Source organism: Tachysurus fulvidraco, chromosome 16 (genome assembly GCF_022655615.1).
Source record: "Tachysurus fulvidraco isolate hzauxx_2018 chromosome 16, HZAU_PFXX_2.0, whole genome shotgun sequence".
NCBI lineage: Eukaryota > Metazoa > Chordata > Actinopteri > Siluriformes > Bagridae > Tachysurus > Tachysurus fulvidraco.
This window is the reverse complement of record NC_062533.1, coordinates 15,505,866-15,518,766: the sequence shown is the minus strand read 5'-3', so window position 1 is coordinate 15,518,766 and position 12,901 is coordinate 15,505,866. Positions and strand designations below refer to the sequence as shown.

The 12,901-nt window shown below is 42.1% G+C and overlaps 1 protein-coding gene and 1 non-coding gene across 4 annotated transcripts in view; one reads left to right on the top strand and one right to left on the bottom strand.

Annotated features, from left to right (window-relative positions):
* Positions 1-410: 410 nt before the first annotated feature.
* Positions 411-482, top strand: trnad-guc. Its single transcript has one exon. It is a non-coding gene; the product is annotated as a tRNA-Asp (tRNA).
* Positions 483-3,236: 2,754 nt separating this feature from the next.
* Positions 3,237-12,901, bottom strand: part of man1a1 (mannosidase, alpha, class 1A, member 1) — a 130,000-nt gene continuing 120,335 nt past the window's right edge. For all 3 annotated transcript variants that reach the window (XM_027155405.2, XM_047802000.1, XM_047801999.1), the window contains 2 exons: positions 11,906-12,021; positions 3,237-7,587 (listed from right to left, as the gene is read on the bottom strand). In XM_027155405.2, the coding sequence (XP_027011206.2) occupies positions 7,458-7,587; positions 11,906-12,021 (246 nt within the window). In that variant the 3' untranslated portion in view covers positions 3,237-7,457. The remainder of the gene's footprint in view (positions 7,588-11,905; positions 12,022-12,901) is intronic.

The following is a 12,901-nucleotide window of genomic DNA, read 5'->3' as shown; positions in this document are numbered from 1 at the left end:
ACGCCTATAATGCCTACAAACAAATTATTAATATAATATAATAAAAAAATCATACAACGCATTTTTAAATAAAGCAGTGTTAAAAACAATTACATAAAAACTGGATAAAATGAGAAAATCGAACTGTATGAATGCAACATGTTACAACATTATCTTTTAGTGATATGTTTAAAGAGGGCGTGTATGGGAACAGCGCCACAATGCGTTAGTGGCCAGAAATATATTACACCCATAATGGTTTAATGCTACTATAGAAAAAGAATGAGAAACCCTTTAGGGAATTTTAGCTAAATAATCCAAAAAGAACCTGCAGAAGAAATATATCGCCATTTTGAACACATATAAAGACCATGTTTAATTCTTACGTATTTATTTTAAAAGGCGCACGAATACGTAGTGGTTTAAGGAATTCCTCGTTAGTATAGTGGACAGTATCTCCGCCTGTCACGCGGAAGACCGGGGTTCGATTCCCCGACGGGGAGGCACCAAAATTTATTTTCGCTTTAGCTGAAAAATCTTTTTAAGAAATTGTTTTATGTCTCATATAAACATGTACCCTGTTATATGTGCCATTTCAGCAATAATTTGAAGAAGAGAGAGAGCTTTTTTTTTAATTTTTTTTAGAAAAACGTGTTTTTTATGCAAAAATTCCAGTCCCCCTGCCCACAAGACTACAACGGTTGGAGTCCTGCCACTGCTAAGATTTGCATCACAACTGCTTACATACTGTAAGTTTACATATATATTCCTGCTGCCAATCAGGTGTCAGTTTTTCACTCCTGTATAGTTTATTGATATTGGCAACTTAATTATATGCAAAATTAGATTAGATTAGATTCAACTAATCTAATCTAATATGTTCTAATCTCAACTGTCTCAACTGTCTCAATCTAATCTCAACTGTATACATACTGTAAGTTTACATAAATATTTCTGCTGCCAATCAGGTGCCAGTTTTTTTTTTCAACACACACACACACACACACACACACACACACACACACACACACACACACACACACACACACACACACACACACACACACACACACGTTATTTTGCAATTAACTCTACTAGTTGCTTACACATACATTCATTAGTTCCTATCATTCGAGCACATGAATCTTGCCTGCATTTTAAATACGTCACTTTCCATTCTGTGATGTTTGCACATTCAGTACTGTTGATACAGGTAACATAATTGTCATACTCATAAATCATATTCTATTCTTAATTCTTATTATTTCTATTCATTCATTTTAAAAGTTCTAGAAGGGGATTAAAAATATTTTTTTTTAATGCAGGAGAAGCAGTAGAAGAAAACTATATTCTGTGAATGCTTAATGAAATGTACTTAAAAAAAAACAACAACTTACCAGAAACATTGTCCATGATCATTTATTTGATCCTCTCTGAAAATTCAGTGCTAAAGACATTCATCATAAAGTGATTACAATTTATTTATTTAATTTTTTGGGACATAGTCATTACCGGTTTGAGCCTGAAGTAATCCATTTGCAGAGTTCTTCTAGTCAAATCAGTGTCTGGTGCAGACTCGAGTTTCTAAAGACAAACAATAATACAGCAGCGAATGGAAATCCGTGGTATCTGAAATCTTTCCTGGCTTTCAGTGAACATTGTATATTGTTCCTTCATTTTTTGGGGAGTGACTGACGCATCATACAGCGTTCACTGTGTCAGAGAAATCCATCTGTGGCTCTAGGTAAGGTGGTGGCATTAATGAGAAGTACATTAGAGAGGCTTCAGGCCGGCTGCTAGCAGAGGAGATTAGCATACTGATAGCTTTATATTTCGACGAGGGCAGATTTATGCACGGTTCTGCCGACTCCATATCCTTTAAGGACTTTCAGTTCCTTTGGCTGCCATTAGACGTGACTGGAAACAAAGTGTGCAATGCAACGATTCCCTCAGCACAACATGCACCAAAGGAAATCAACGAAATCTATTGAAGACATTTAAAATGGTGGTTTTATGCTTTGTCATGCTAATGATAACGAACGATTAAAAAAAAAGACGGTTTCTATAGTAACATCTCAAATATAGAACCATTTTTCAGTTTTAACTCGAGTTCTTGATGCAGCGGTGTGCTGAAAAACATGACGTTTATTCAACAAGAACAAATATATGCGCATGCTAAATGTGCAATGTTAGCATAACGATCTGCAGGACAGCTTTTATCAGCTCTCAGATTTAGGAAGCAGACAAACTCTGAATAAGCTCAGGGATGTGACGACGTGCTTCTCCGTACCCCTGTTCATAAACATCAGGCCGTCATAATGTCAGCGTAAGCAAATCGTCTGTGTTTAATAAGCGGTTTTCAACATCTGTGCATCCCGTATGCTGTACGTATAAAACTGCAGCGTGCAGAGAAAAAGTCGTAAAGTTTACGAGCGTCAGTTTAATGGATCTCATAAAAACTTTTATTTATTTTTTTTAAAACTTACTAATCTGAATGAAACCAAGTTCACATTCCTCAAGGAATTTTTTTTATACAAGAGAGAAAATGTAAGATATTTAAAATAAATGAAATGTGGTTGTATCTCTCAAGTACAACACCCCCCACCCCCCTAAGTTGCATCACAATTGTGGCAAAATCAAGCATTTGTTGTTTTTATTTTATTGCTTTTTCCTATATATGGTTTATTATATATTTTATTATTACTCTCCTGTAGTAGTTGTCGTCTTTGTTATTGCCCTCACTTTTATTTAGTACTTTATTTCTTTTTGTTGTGTTTATATCTTTTATTTGTGTTTATGTTGTTATTATCCTCCTTCCCTCAGTTTCAGCATTATTTGAAACAAACAAACAAACAAAAAAATGTGTGAGATCCAGACAGGACAGATTGACGGGATTCTACTGTACATTATTGCACATGATTTTTCATTCTTGAAATAAATAAAAATATCGTTTGAAAATTACTGTTATAAGAGGAAGAAAACCACATAGGGGCTTAATTGTGATGAGGTTCCTGTATAACCCAAAACAATCCATCAAATTGATGTTTTGCTTTGAACCGATTTAGTGGAAAGGTTAAATAAAACCTTCGGAAGATTTTTTTCCCCACATTACATCCCCATGCTTTCCTTCAAATTAACAAACAAGAAGAAAACACTTTGTTTATATACAAACGTCGATTTCATCCGTGCCATCGTTTTCACGAGGGTGCACATACTTTTGCACACAACCCAACAACTCTCTCAAAGTCAAACTACACTACAGTTTTATATTAAAACTTTATTTTATTCACAATAGAAGAGTAACAAATATAGTTTATCAAAAAGATTTCTGCAGTTCATTAATATAATTTATTCCATAAGATCATTTTTTTATATGTAGAAACGTTCAGTGGCAGTTTGCCAGAACGGAATATGTACATTATAACAATTATAATGAAAAATGGACATGAAAACATGTAAAACAGACCCGATCCTCCCGCCACCAACAATAAAACAAATTCATCTGCATGTGATTAAAGAAAAAAAGAGTGAAGAAAAGAAAAAACACCACCTACGTATGTGTAATGGAATGAATAGCAGTGATTTTGAACACTTACAATTCTGAGGTTGTGTCATAAAATTCGAGTCACAAACAATAAAATGCGATGTTAAAAGAGTCAACGCAACATCGTAATCGACGTCCGTCATTTATCTGAAAGGAGACGTGAGGAAGCGTTAGGTCATGGCTTGCGTTTGCGCTTTTTCCTCACGCTAGTCTGGTTACGCTAGCAAGTTTCACTAATAGCAGTAATTCGGTATATCTAGAACACGGGGAATACGCCAAATATTTTCTACTCTGTTTTGAAAATTTGAGGCCTTTCTGATCAATTCCATTAATGATTTTTACCAACTAAACAAGTGTTCAGTTTCAGTGCAAACATTCGCTAAACCTAGCGCTAAAAACCTTATAAATCTTACATAACTAATCTAATTGCACCTTATAAATCTCACGTAACTAATACATGTAAATGTTTTTTTATGTTATATAGAGATCGATCTGTGTACTTACATTAAATATATACCTTTAAACGTTTCTGTTTTATACTTTACATTTATTATTTACACAAAAATACAGTATATTAACAAGCAATGTGAAAATTTCAGACATTGTAAAACATGTATGTACTGAAAGGTAACATTTGTTTTAAAGAACTTTCTGGAAATCGTGTTCGGAAATATCAGCTATGATGGCCTCAAACGTTCAAAACTTTTGCTGCTTGTTAGCACAAATGCTAGCGCAGGTGTTACCGCGCGCTAATAAGTAAGCCGCTCGGAGCCAGCGTCACGGTTTTCTGTGGTAGCATGTGATCGCCTGCTCCCTTTGGTCTCAGTGTTACAGACCAACGTCTGTTGCTCTTTGGATCTCTTAGGTTTTTGTCTCTTTTTTAAGCCTGCACAAAAGTCAACGAGTTAAAAACTTGATACCGAAGTGCTGATTAAAACAAGGTGAAGCGTTTATACAAGATTTAACGATTACTTACTGCTTTACGCCTGACTGTGTGTTTTTTTTTGTTGTCTTTTTTGGTAAAAATCCATTCAGAAATTTCATCTACAAAATACAAGAAAATATCGGAAACATCATTACGGCATCAGGCGAAGAGCTTTGCTTGGACTGTGATGAAAAATAAATGGAAATTGTTGTTGCTGCTTGTTAGTGTTGATGTTAGCACGTGCTAATAAACCATCCAGAGTGATTTTAAAAATCACTCCAAACGTACACGAGTTTTTTCCCCACAGTCGAAATGTAGCTTCTTGTCGTTTTGTGCTGGAGCCGTGATGCTTAGGTAGCTATCAAGTAATGAAAAGCAGCCTCACCTAAACATTTTTTTTGGTTGGGTGTAAAAACTACATCCGGGTCTTATTTTAATACACTGTGAAACATGAAGAAAACTTCACAATGAAGCTGAACGCTGTAGAGTAACCGAGTAACGGCCGTTTTGGAAAAGCAGACGCACTTTTGCTTCAGTGTTACGCATTTCTCTCGCTCCCCCTCTCTTTTTTTAAAAATACTATTTTTCTAGTTCAAGAATTTTTTTTTTATATTTAAAGTAAAAAAAAAAAGAAAGAAAAAAAAATTAAAAGAAAAAAATAAGAGAATGTTGCAAAATTTCAAAGTTCTTTGTATTCATTAAAAAAAAGTAATTCAAAATGAATTATTGCATTCATTAAAAAAATGAAATATTTGATGCATTATCAAAAATGGGTAAAATAAAAAATAAAAATGAAAAATAATATAAGGGAATGTTGCACGAATTCTTTGTATTCGTGTGCAGGTTTTACTTTCACACCCCAATATCTCAATATATTTACTTTTTTCCTTCAATATCTTTAAGATTTCTCATTTTCATTTTTAGATTTTTAATTTTCTATTAAATTTTCTATTTTAAATTCCACACTGAACCTTTTCTCGTCTCCACCTGCAAAAACCTTTTAAAAGCGGTACGGATGCTAACGTTCGGAGCTGAAGTAATTGCTTATTAAAATCATCAGCGTGTTGTTGAATTCTCAGATCCGATTGGTCGGAAGATGCTGCTTCACTTTCTATAAGAAAAACTCGGTGTCATTTTTAAAATTAGTCGAGTGTCTGTTGCGTAAATTTAACTGTTTATAGCTGCTGCATCGTTCAACAAATTTCATGTAGCTATAACCAGACAACCATGACGTTCTTTTATTAAAAAAAAAAAAATAATGTAATCTCTGGCATCTAGCTGTCCTCGCCGTCCTATAATTTATACGAATTGACTGCGGGTGGTAAGGGGGTAAATCCGGAGTGTATTAATAATGAAGAAGATATATAAAACTTTGCGTGTGTCTAAGGAAATTATTTTGATGAGACATTTCTTTTAATTAGTAGCTACATTAGGCTCGTAGCTCCAGGGCAAAACTAAAGAAACGAACGAAGGTATATTAAGATGATTAGATTTTGGCGAGGTGGGATGTTATGTACGGTGAGTTCACAGCAAGAGGATTGTGTACAGAATCGCACAATTGTACAGCACAGTTTCCAACAGGACCTGATGATGAGATGAACAAACACACAAACTGCTTGCTACACGTTTTGCCCGTTGTGACAGTTCTCAGTATTAATGTCACTGTGTGTGGAATGTATGTGTGTGTGTGTGTGTGTGAAAGGGTGTTTATCCAGTGTCATCTACGCTTGTGTGTTTGTGTGTATGTCTGCTGTCTCTGAATCTATTTGCTAAACGAAAAAACAAGAAAAAAATAATTTTCACAATTTTTGTGCTTTCATGATAAAAGAAATCAGAAATAATAACAAGATAAGCAAAAAAAAAAAAAAAATAATGTTCACTTCACATTTGGTGGTACATTCAGACATAATAGGATCTAGTTGATTGCTGCCGCTGCTTTTGTCCACATCTGACTCGTCGGTGCTGGATGATTTCATGGTTCGTCTACGTCTTCGTCGTTAGCGTAGAGAGTTCCTTCATCTGTGAGCACTATAGGCTAAAACACTTCTTAAGTCATAAATTACAAGTCATAATCTATTCTATTTTTACATGTCCGCTATTTCAGCAACGCTCGGTCGAGTAAACGGTGCATCTTTGAAACAGAACGTGTCTAGAGGGAGGAAAGGAAGCACTGACGTACGCGACGATAGAAACGGACCGAGCGATGGCGTCGTCGGATTTCTACCCGATCACGTCGAGTTGTCCTACTTATCTTTCAGGCTGTAGACGTTTTCTGGTCCTCACCTGTTGTTCCTCGTACGTTGTCCAACCGAAAGAGGGAAAAAAAAGCGCAGAAATCTGTACACTTCATGAACAAAAGCATCATCGGTTTGTGAAATCACTTCCGCTAGCAGAACAGTTGGTCATTAAGCTAAAAAGGCACTAGATAACTCCATATCACTACCTTGTATTTGTGACTGACAGGAAAAAAGAAAAACACCAGAAAAAAACAAAGAAACAAACAAACAAAAAAAACCCCAAACATTTTCTAGAAACTCGACAGAATGATCAGAATCGAACAAACTCACGTAGCTGAAATATGGCTTAGTTTTTCTGTGACATGTACTGTATGAGGGTGAGAAATATGTGATCGTCATTCTCGGAGACGGTCCGGTCTCCTCACGGAGGAGAGAAGGTCGTTCGGACCTCAGAGGCTCAGAAAGAGAAGTGAAATCGAGGTGTGAGAGAAAGACAGGTAGGGGTTTTGGTTGTATGGGCTCAGGAGACAGAGAATGGGAAGGGCAGCATGCACAATGCTATCTTTAAATGATTGGTGGAAAAGACGTTTAGCCCCTGGGAGACCTGCAGGACATGTTTGGGTGGAGGGGTTGAGGGGGAATTGGCGTGTTCGAGAAGGTCCAAGATCAACTGCGCTGCCTGCTTTTCCTGGAGAAATTGGGGCTAGAGGTCCGAGCACTGCTCACAGCCAGAGGCGTCCCCGCAGGGTCCGGTGGGGAGACGTGAGCCCTGCTACAGCTGGGTGATCCTGTCTGAGTTCTCTCTCTGTCGCTTTATGACGGGCAGCGGGTGAGCTTCGGTGTTAAAGACCCAGTGCTCGAACGGCAGGTGGTCGTCATCGGAGAAAAGCATGTACAGATACCTAAAACCAACAAAACACACTTGAGTCAGTGCTTGAAGAAAAAATACCAGCAGTTTAATCACACGCAACGATTTCTTACCACAAGTCTAGCTAAAGACACTGATGCAGCAGCACTTTAGTTCTTTTAACAGCTTTATTTTGATTCCATCACAAGTTCCCTTGTTCCCCACAACCGTCGCCTCAGGCTTGCTCATTGAAACGGCTTTGTTTATAGTTAAAAAAAAGCTTTACAAATAAAATGAAATGGGAATGAGATGTACACACAGAAGCAGCACGGCATTCTGGGATTTTGTCTGGGATGAAAACACAGTTATGAGTTTTATTCAGCCGAGTTAAGCAGTACATAAGAACTTATTTAGAGGTAATAACTACAGTCGTGAGAAGGCGAATGAATCACGTCTTATGATGCGCAAAACGACTGATACGAGGAATTCGATTCCTTTTATTTTGTGTAGTGTTTTTAACAATAAACGCTGTGACAAAGCAGCTTGACATATATATATATATACATTCGGAAATTTGTCCCTGGTGAGAAAGCCACGAGGAATCGTGAGAGGCAGTAGATGGAGTTGTGATTTACAGTGTTGTGATTTACAGTGTTGTGATTTACAGTGTTGTGTACAAGCTAGAGGAAGTTTTGCGGCTTTAAGAAATTGCACCTCGGGTCTTCTGGTTCCTTTAAGGCTGCTGCAGCAGTCAGACTCAAGCTGAAACAATTTGCACTGTTCTGCTTTTTTATGTGGAATTCTGGAGGGGAAACTGAGGGGAGACACTGGTGGCTAAAGTGGGGGGGAGACACTGGTGGCTAAAGTGGGGGGGGGACACTGGTGGATAAAGTGGGGGGGAGACACTGGTGGATAAAGTGGGGGGGGGACACTGGTGGCTAAAGGGGGGGGGGACACTGGTGGCTAAAGTGGGGGGGGAAACTGGTGGCTAAAGTGGGGGGGGGACACTGGTGGCTAAAGTGGGGGGGAGACACTGGTGGCTAAAGTGGGGGGGAGACACTGGAGGCTAAAGTGGGGGGGGGGGACACTGGAGGCTAAAGTGGGGGGAGACACTGGTGGCTAAAGTGGGGGGGAGACACTGGAGGCTAAAGTGGGGGGGGGCACAGGTGGCTAAAGTGGAGGGGAGACACTGGTGGCTAAAGTGGGGGGGGACACTGGTGGCTAAAGTGGGGGGGGACACTGGTGGCTAAAGTGGGGGGAGACACTGGTGGCTAAAGTGGGGGGAGACACTGGTGGCTAAAGTGGGGGGGAGACACTGGTGGCTAAAGTGGGGGGGAGACACTGGTGGCTAAAGTGGGGGGGAGACACTGGTGGCTAAAGTGGGGGGGAGACACTGGTGGCTAAAGTGGGGGGGAGACACTGGTGGCTAAAGTGAGGGGAGACACTGGTGGCTAAAGTGAGGGGAGACACTGGTGGCTAAAGTGGGGGGATGGCACTGGTGGCTAAAGTGGGGGGGGGCACTGGTGGCTAAAGTGGGGGGAGACACTGGTGGCCAAATTGGGGGGGCACACAGGTGGCTAAAGTAGGGGGGGACGGACGACAGGTGGCTAAAGTAGGAGAGGGGAGACAGGTGGCTAAAGTAGGAGGGGGGGAGACAGGTAGCTAAAGTAGGGGGGGGGAGACAGGTGGCTAAAGTAGGAGGGGGGAGACAGGTGGCTAAAGTGGGGGGGGAGACAGGTGGCTAAAGTAGGAGGGGGGAGACAGGTGGCTAAAGTAGGAGGGGGGGAGACAGGTAGCTAAAGTAGGAGGGGGGAGACAGGTGGCTAAAGTAGGAGGGGGGGAGACAGGTAGCTAAAGTAAGAGGGGGGAGACAGGTGGCTAAAGTAGGAGGGGGGGAGACAGGTGGCTAAAGTAGGAGGGGGGGGAGACAGGAGGCTAAAGTAAGAGGGTGGGGGACAGGTAGCTAAAGTGGGGGCACACAGGTGGCTAAAGTAGGGGGGGAGACACTGGTGGATAAATTGAGCAGAGAGGGTTAAGGGCAGTACTGGGGCTTGACCCCCAATCCTGATGTCTCAAGAACGTTCCCCTCAGTCCTGCTTGCCGTTAGTTCTTTGATAACGATTAGACATTTACGTTTCCCGTGGCAGAGACGAGTGGGACATGTTTACAGCTGCCTTCAGAGTAGTGGTGCACATTTTCACAAGTGCTGCTCACATATCAACAGCAGAAGTGTTAGCAGGGGCTGTGATCTGAGAGCCAAGTGACACACAATGAAATTTACAGCCTATAAACGGAGGAGCCAAAGCTGCTGTAGCTGACGGCTGGCTTTGACCTTGTGTGTGTAGGTTCATATCTCTGTCCTGTCGTTCTTCATCGCTCTCCCTCGTTCTGTACGTGTCTGTGCCTGAGCCTCACCTGGCTGTCCTGCTGTGTGTGTGGGTGTGTGTTAACCTGAGCATCTCACAGAGCTCACCATCCAGCAGCAGGACACCGACACACACTTCTCCCTTTGGAAGATTGGGATCAGCTACCGCTGTGTGTTCAAACGGACATTTAGAGTCGTGCTGTGCGAATGAGTGTGTGTGTGTGCACGAGTGTGTGTGTTGGAGCGAGGTGGCTGATGACTCGTTACACATTTAAACAGATGGCTTGACGATGCTTTTTCAGATTTATTCAATCCCCATTTGGCAATAATGCCTCCAGGGTTGCCATGGTAACCGTTTATTTATTTTCAGCCCAGACGTACAGCTCCGGCCTTCGACCTGCTTTTTGTTAGACTACATGGTTGGGATGGCAGCCGATTATCTGGCTTGTTTCGTCCTGCTTCCTTTTACACCACAGCGCTGTTGAGTTCTCGATCCTGATTGGTCAGAAGGTGGCGTGACGGTTTATTTGCCGCTCTCGTTTCCGGAGCGTCGAGGCTCAACGAATGTAATTTGTGTGTAATGGTTGATGTAATGTTTATTTAATGTTTTACTGTTTTAAAGTGTGTGTATGTGTGTTTGTTGAATGTGTGACACTACTTGATTACTTTCTGTCCCTCTCCCACTTGTGTGTGTGTGTGTGTGTGTGTGTGTGTGTGTGTGTGTGTGTGTGTGTGAAGGCTGGAGATCCAGTGTGAGCAGCGTTCAGCTCTTCTCATATATCATTATTTAGCTCTACAGTGTTCCTCTGCGTCACAGTCTTTCACTAATCCTCTGGCTCACACAGACACTTTAAACACAAACTACATTCTCCATGCGTTACTCTGTGAGGTGACACACACACGCACACACGCACACACGCACACACGCACACACGCACACGCACACACACACACGCACACACACACACCACTCTGCTGCTCCAGACGTCCTCAACGTCACCCTCTTCATCACCCCGCTGACGCTTAACTACTGACTTAATTAAAGCTAAATCCACGAACAAAATACGCTAACAAATAAACTTCTCTGAACATGGTCAAAGGTGCGAGTTATTTCACACACCACAAACACACACAAACTCGCATGCGTCACACTCATGCGTGCACACAAATTTACACATTGTAACAAAACACAAAAACAGACACGTCAACACACACAGTACAAACACACAGATACAGGGCAACACACACACACACACAAATTTACACACACTAACACACAAAAACAGAAACATGCCAACACACTCAAGTACAAGCACACAGGCACCCATACAGTCACACACACACACACACACACACACACACACACACACACACACACACACACACACACACACACACCTCTATAATGGGATTTCAGAGGCTCAGAGAAAACACAAACTCCCTTAGGCGTACCAGTGGACCTGATGTGTGGAACTCAACAGGAAAAACAAGCAGCTCCTCCATTTTTAAAAAAAACCTTTTGTTTATATCTTGGTGAGGACAGTGAGAACAGAAGTCCCCATAAAGATAGAAATTTCTAACTGTTCTGACATTCTAGGGACAATTTGGGGCTATTAATTAATTAATTAGTGAAGGTCCTCACAAGGATAGCAAGACGTGTGTGTGTGTGTGTTTTCAATGACACACATAATGACAAACTGTATCAGTAGACTGAGCAATTCTGGCTCTGGATACTGTGTGTGTGTGTGTGTATGTGTGTGTGTGTGTACATGTGTGCGTGTGCGTGTGTGTGTATGTGTGTGCGGGTGTGTGTATTTGTGCATGTATGTGTGTGTGTGTGTTGTGTGTGTGTTAGAACTTCGATGTCTGGATTTCACACAATTTACAGAGTAACAATACAAACAGATAAAGCAGAACACACCACATTGAACCCTGTGTGTGCGCGTGTGTGTGTGTGTGTGTGTGTGTGTGTGTGTGTGTGTGTGTGTGTGTAAACAAAGACACTTACTTTAGCGTCTCAGCCATGTAAAAGCTCTGCTGGACGTCATCGTGGTTGGGAGTGTTGCTGTAAACGTCCCTCACTCCACTGTAGCCTCCTTCAACCTTACAGTGCTGCTCCAGAGCCTGAACACACACACACACACACACACACACACACACACACACACACACACACACACACACACACACACACATAAATATAATGTCCTCTTTACTAACATTAAACCCAACATTTACAAGACAAATGAGAAATAAAGTCAGTGCTATAGATCTGTGGCTACGAGCCGTATGAACAATGGTGCAGAATAAAGCACACAGACGCAGCTACGTGTTTCATGCCTCGTCCTTCAGCTCTGTGCTAAGGCTGATGGAGACGACTCGGCTCTGTGCTAAGGCTGATGGAGACGACTCGGCTCTGTGCTAAGGCTGATGGAGACGACTCGGCTCTGTGCTAAGGCTGATGGAGACGACTCGGCTCTGTGCTAAGGCTGATGGAGACGACTCGGCTCTGTGCTAAGGCTGATGGAGACGACTCGGCTCTGTGCTAAGGCTGATGGAGACGACTCGGCTCTGTGCTAAGGCTGATGGAGACGACTCGGCTCTGTGCTAAGGCTGATGGAGACGACTCGGCTCTGTGCTAAGGCTGATGGAGACGACTCGGCTCTGTGCCAAGGCTGATGGAGACGACTCGGCCCTGTGCCAAGGCTGATGGAGACGACTCGGCTCTGTGCCAAGGCTGATGGAGACGACTCGGCTCTGTGCCAAGGCTGATGGAGACGACTCGGCTCTGTGCTAAGGCTGATGGAGACGACTCGGCTCTGTGCTAAGGCTGATGGAGACGACTCGGCTCTGTGCTAAGGCTGATGGAGACGACTCGGCTCTGTGCTAAGGCTGATGGAGACGACTCGGCTCTGTGCTAAGGCTGATGGAGACGACTCGGCTCTGTGCTAAGGCTGATGGAGACGACTCGGCTCTGTGCTAAGGCTGATGGAGACGACTCGGC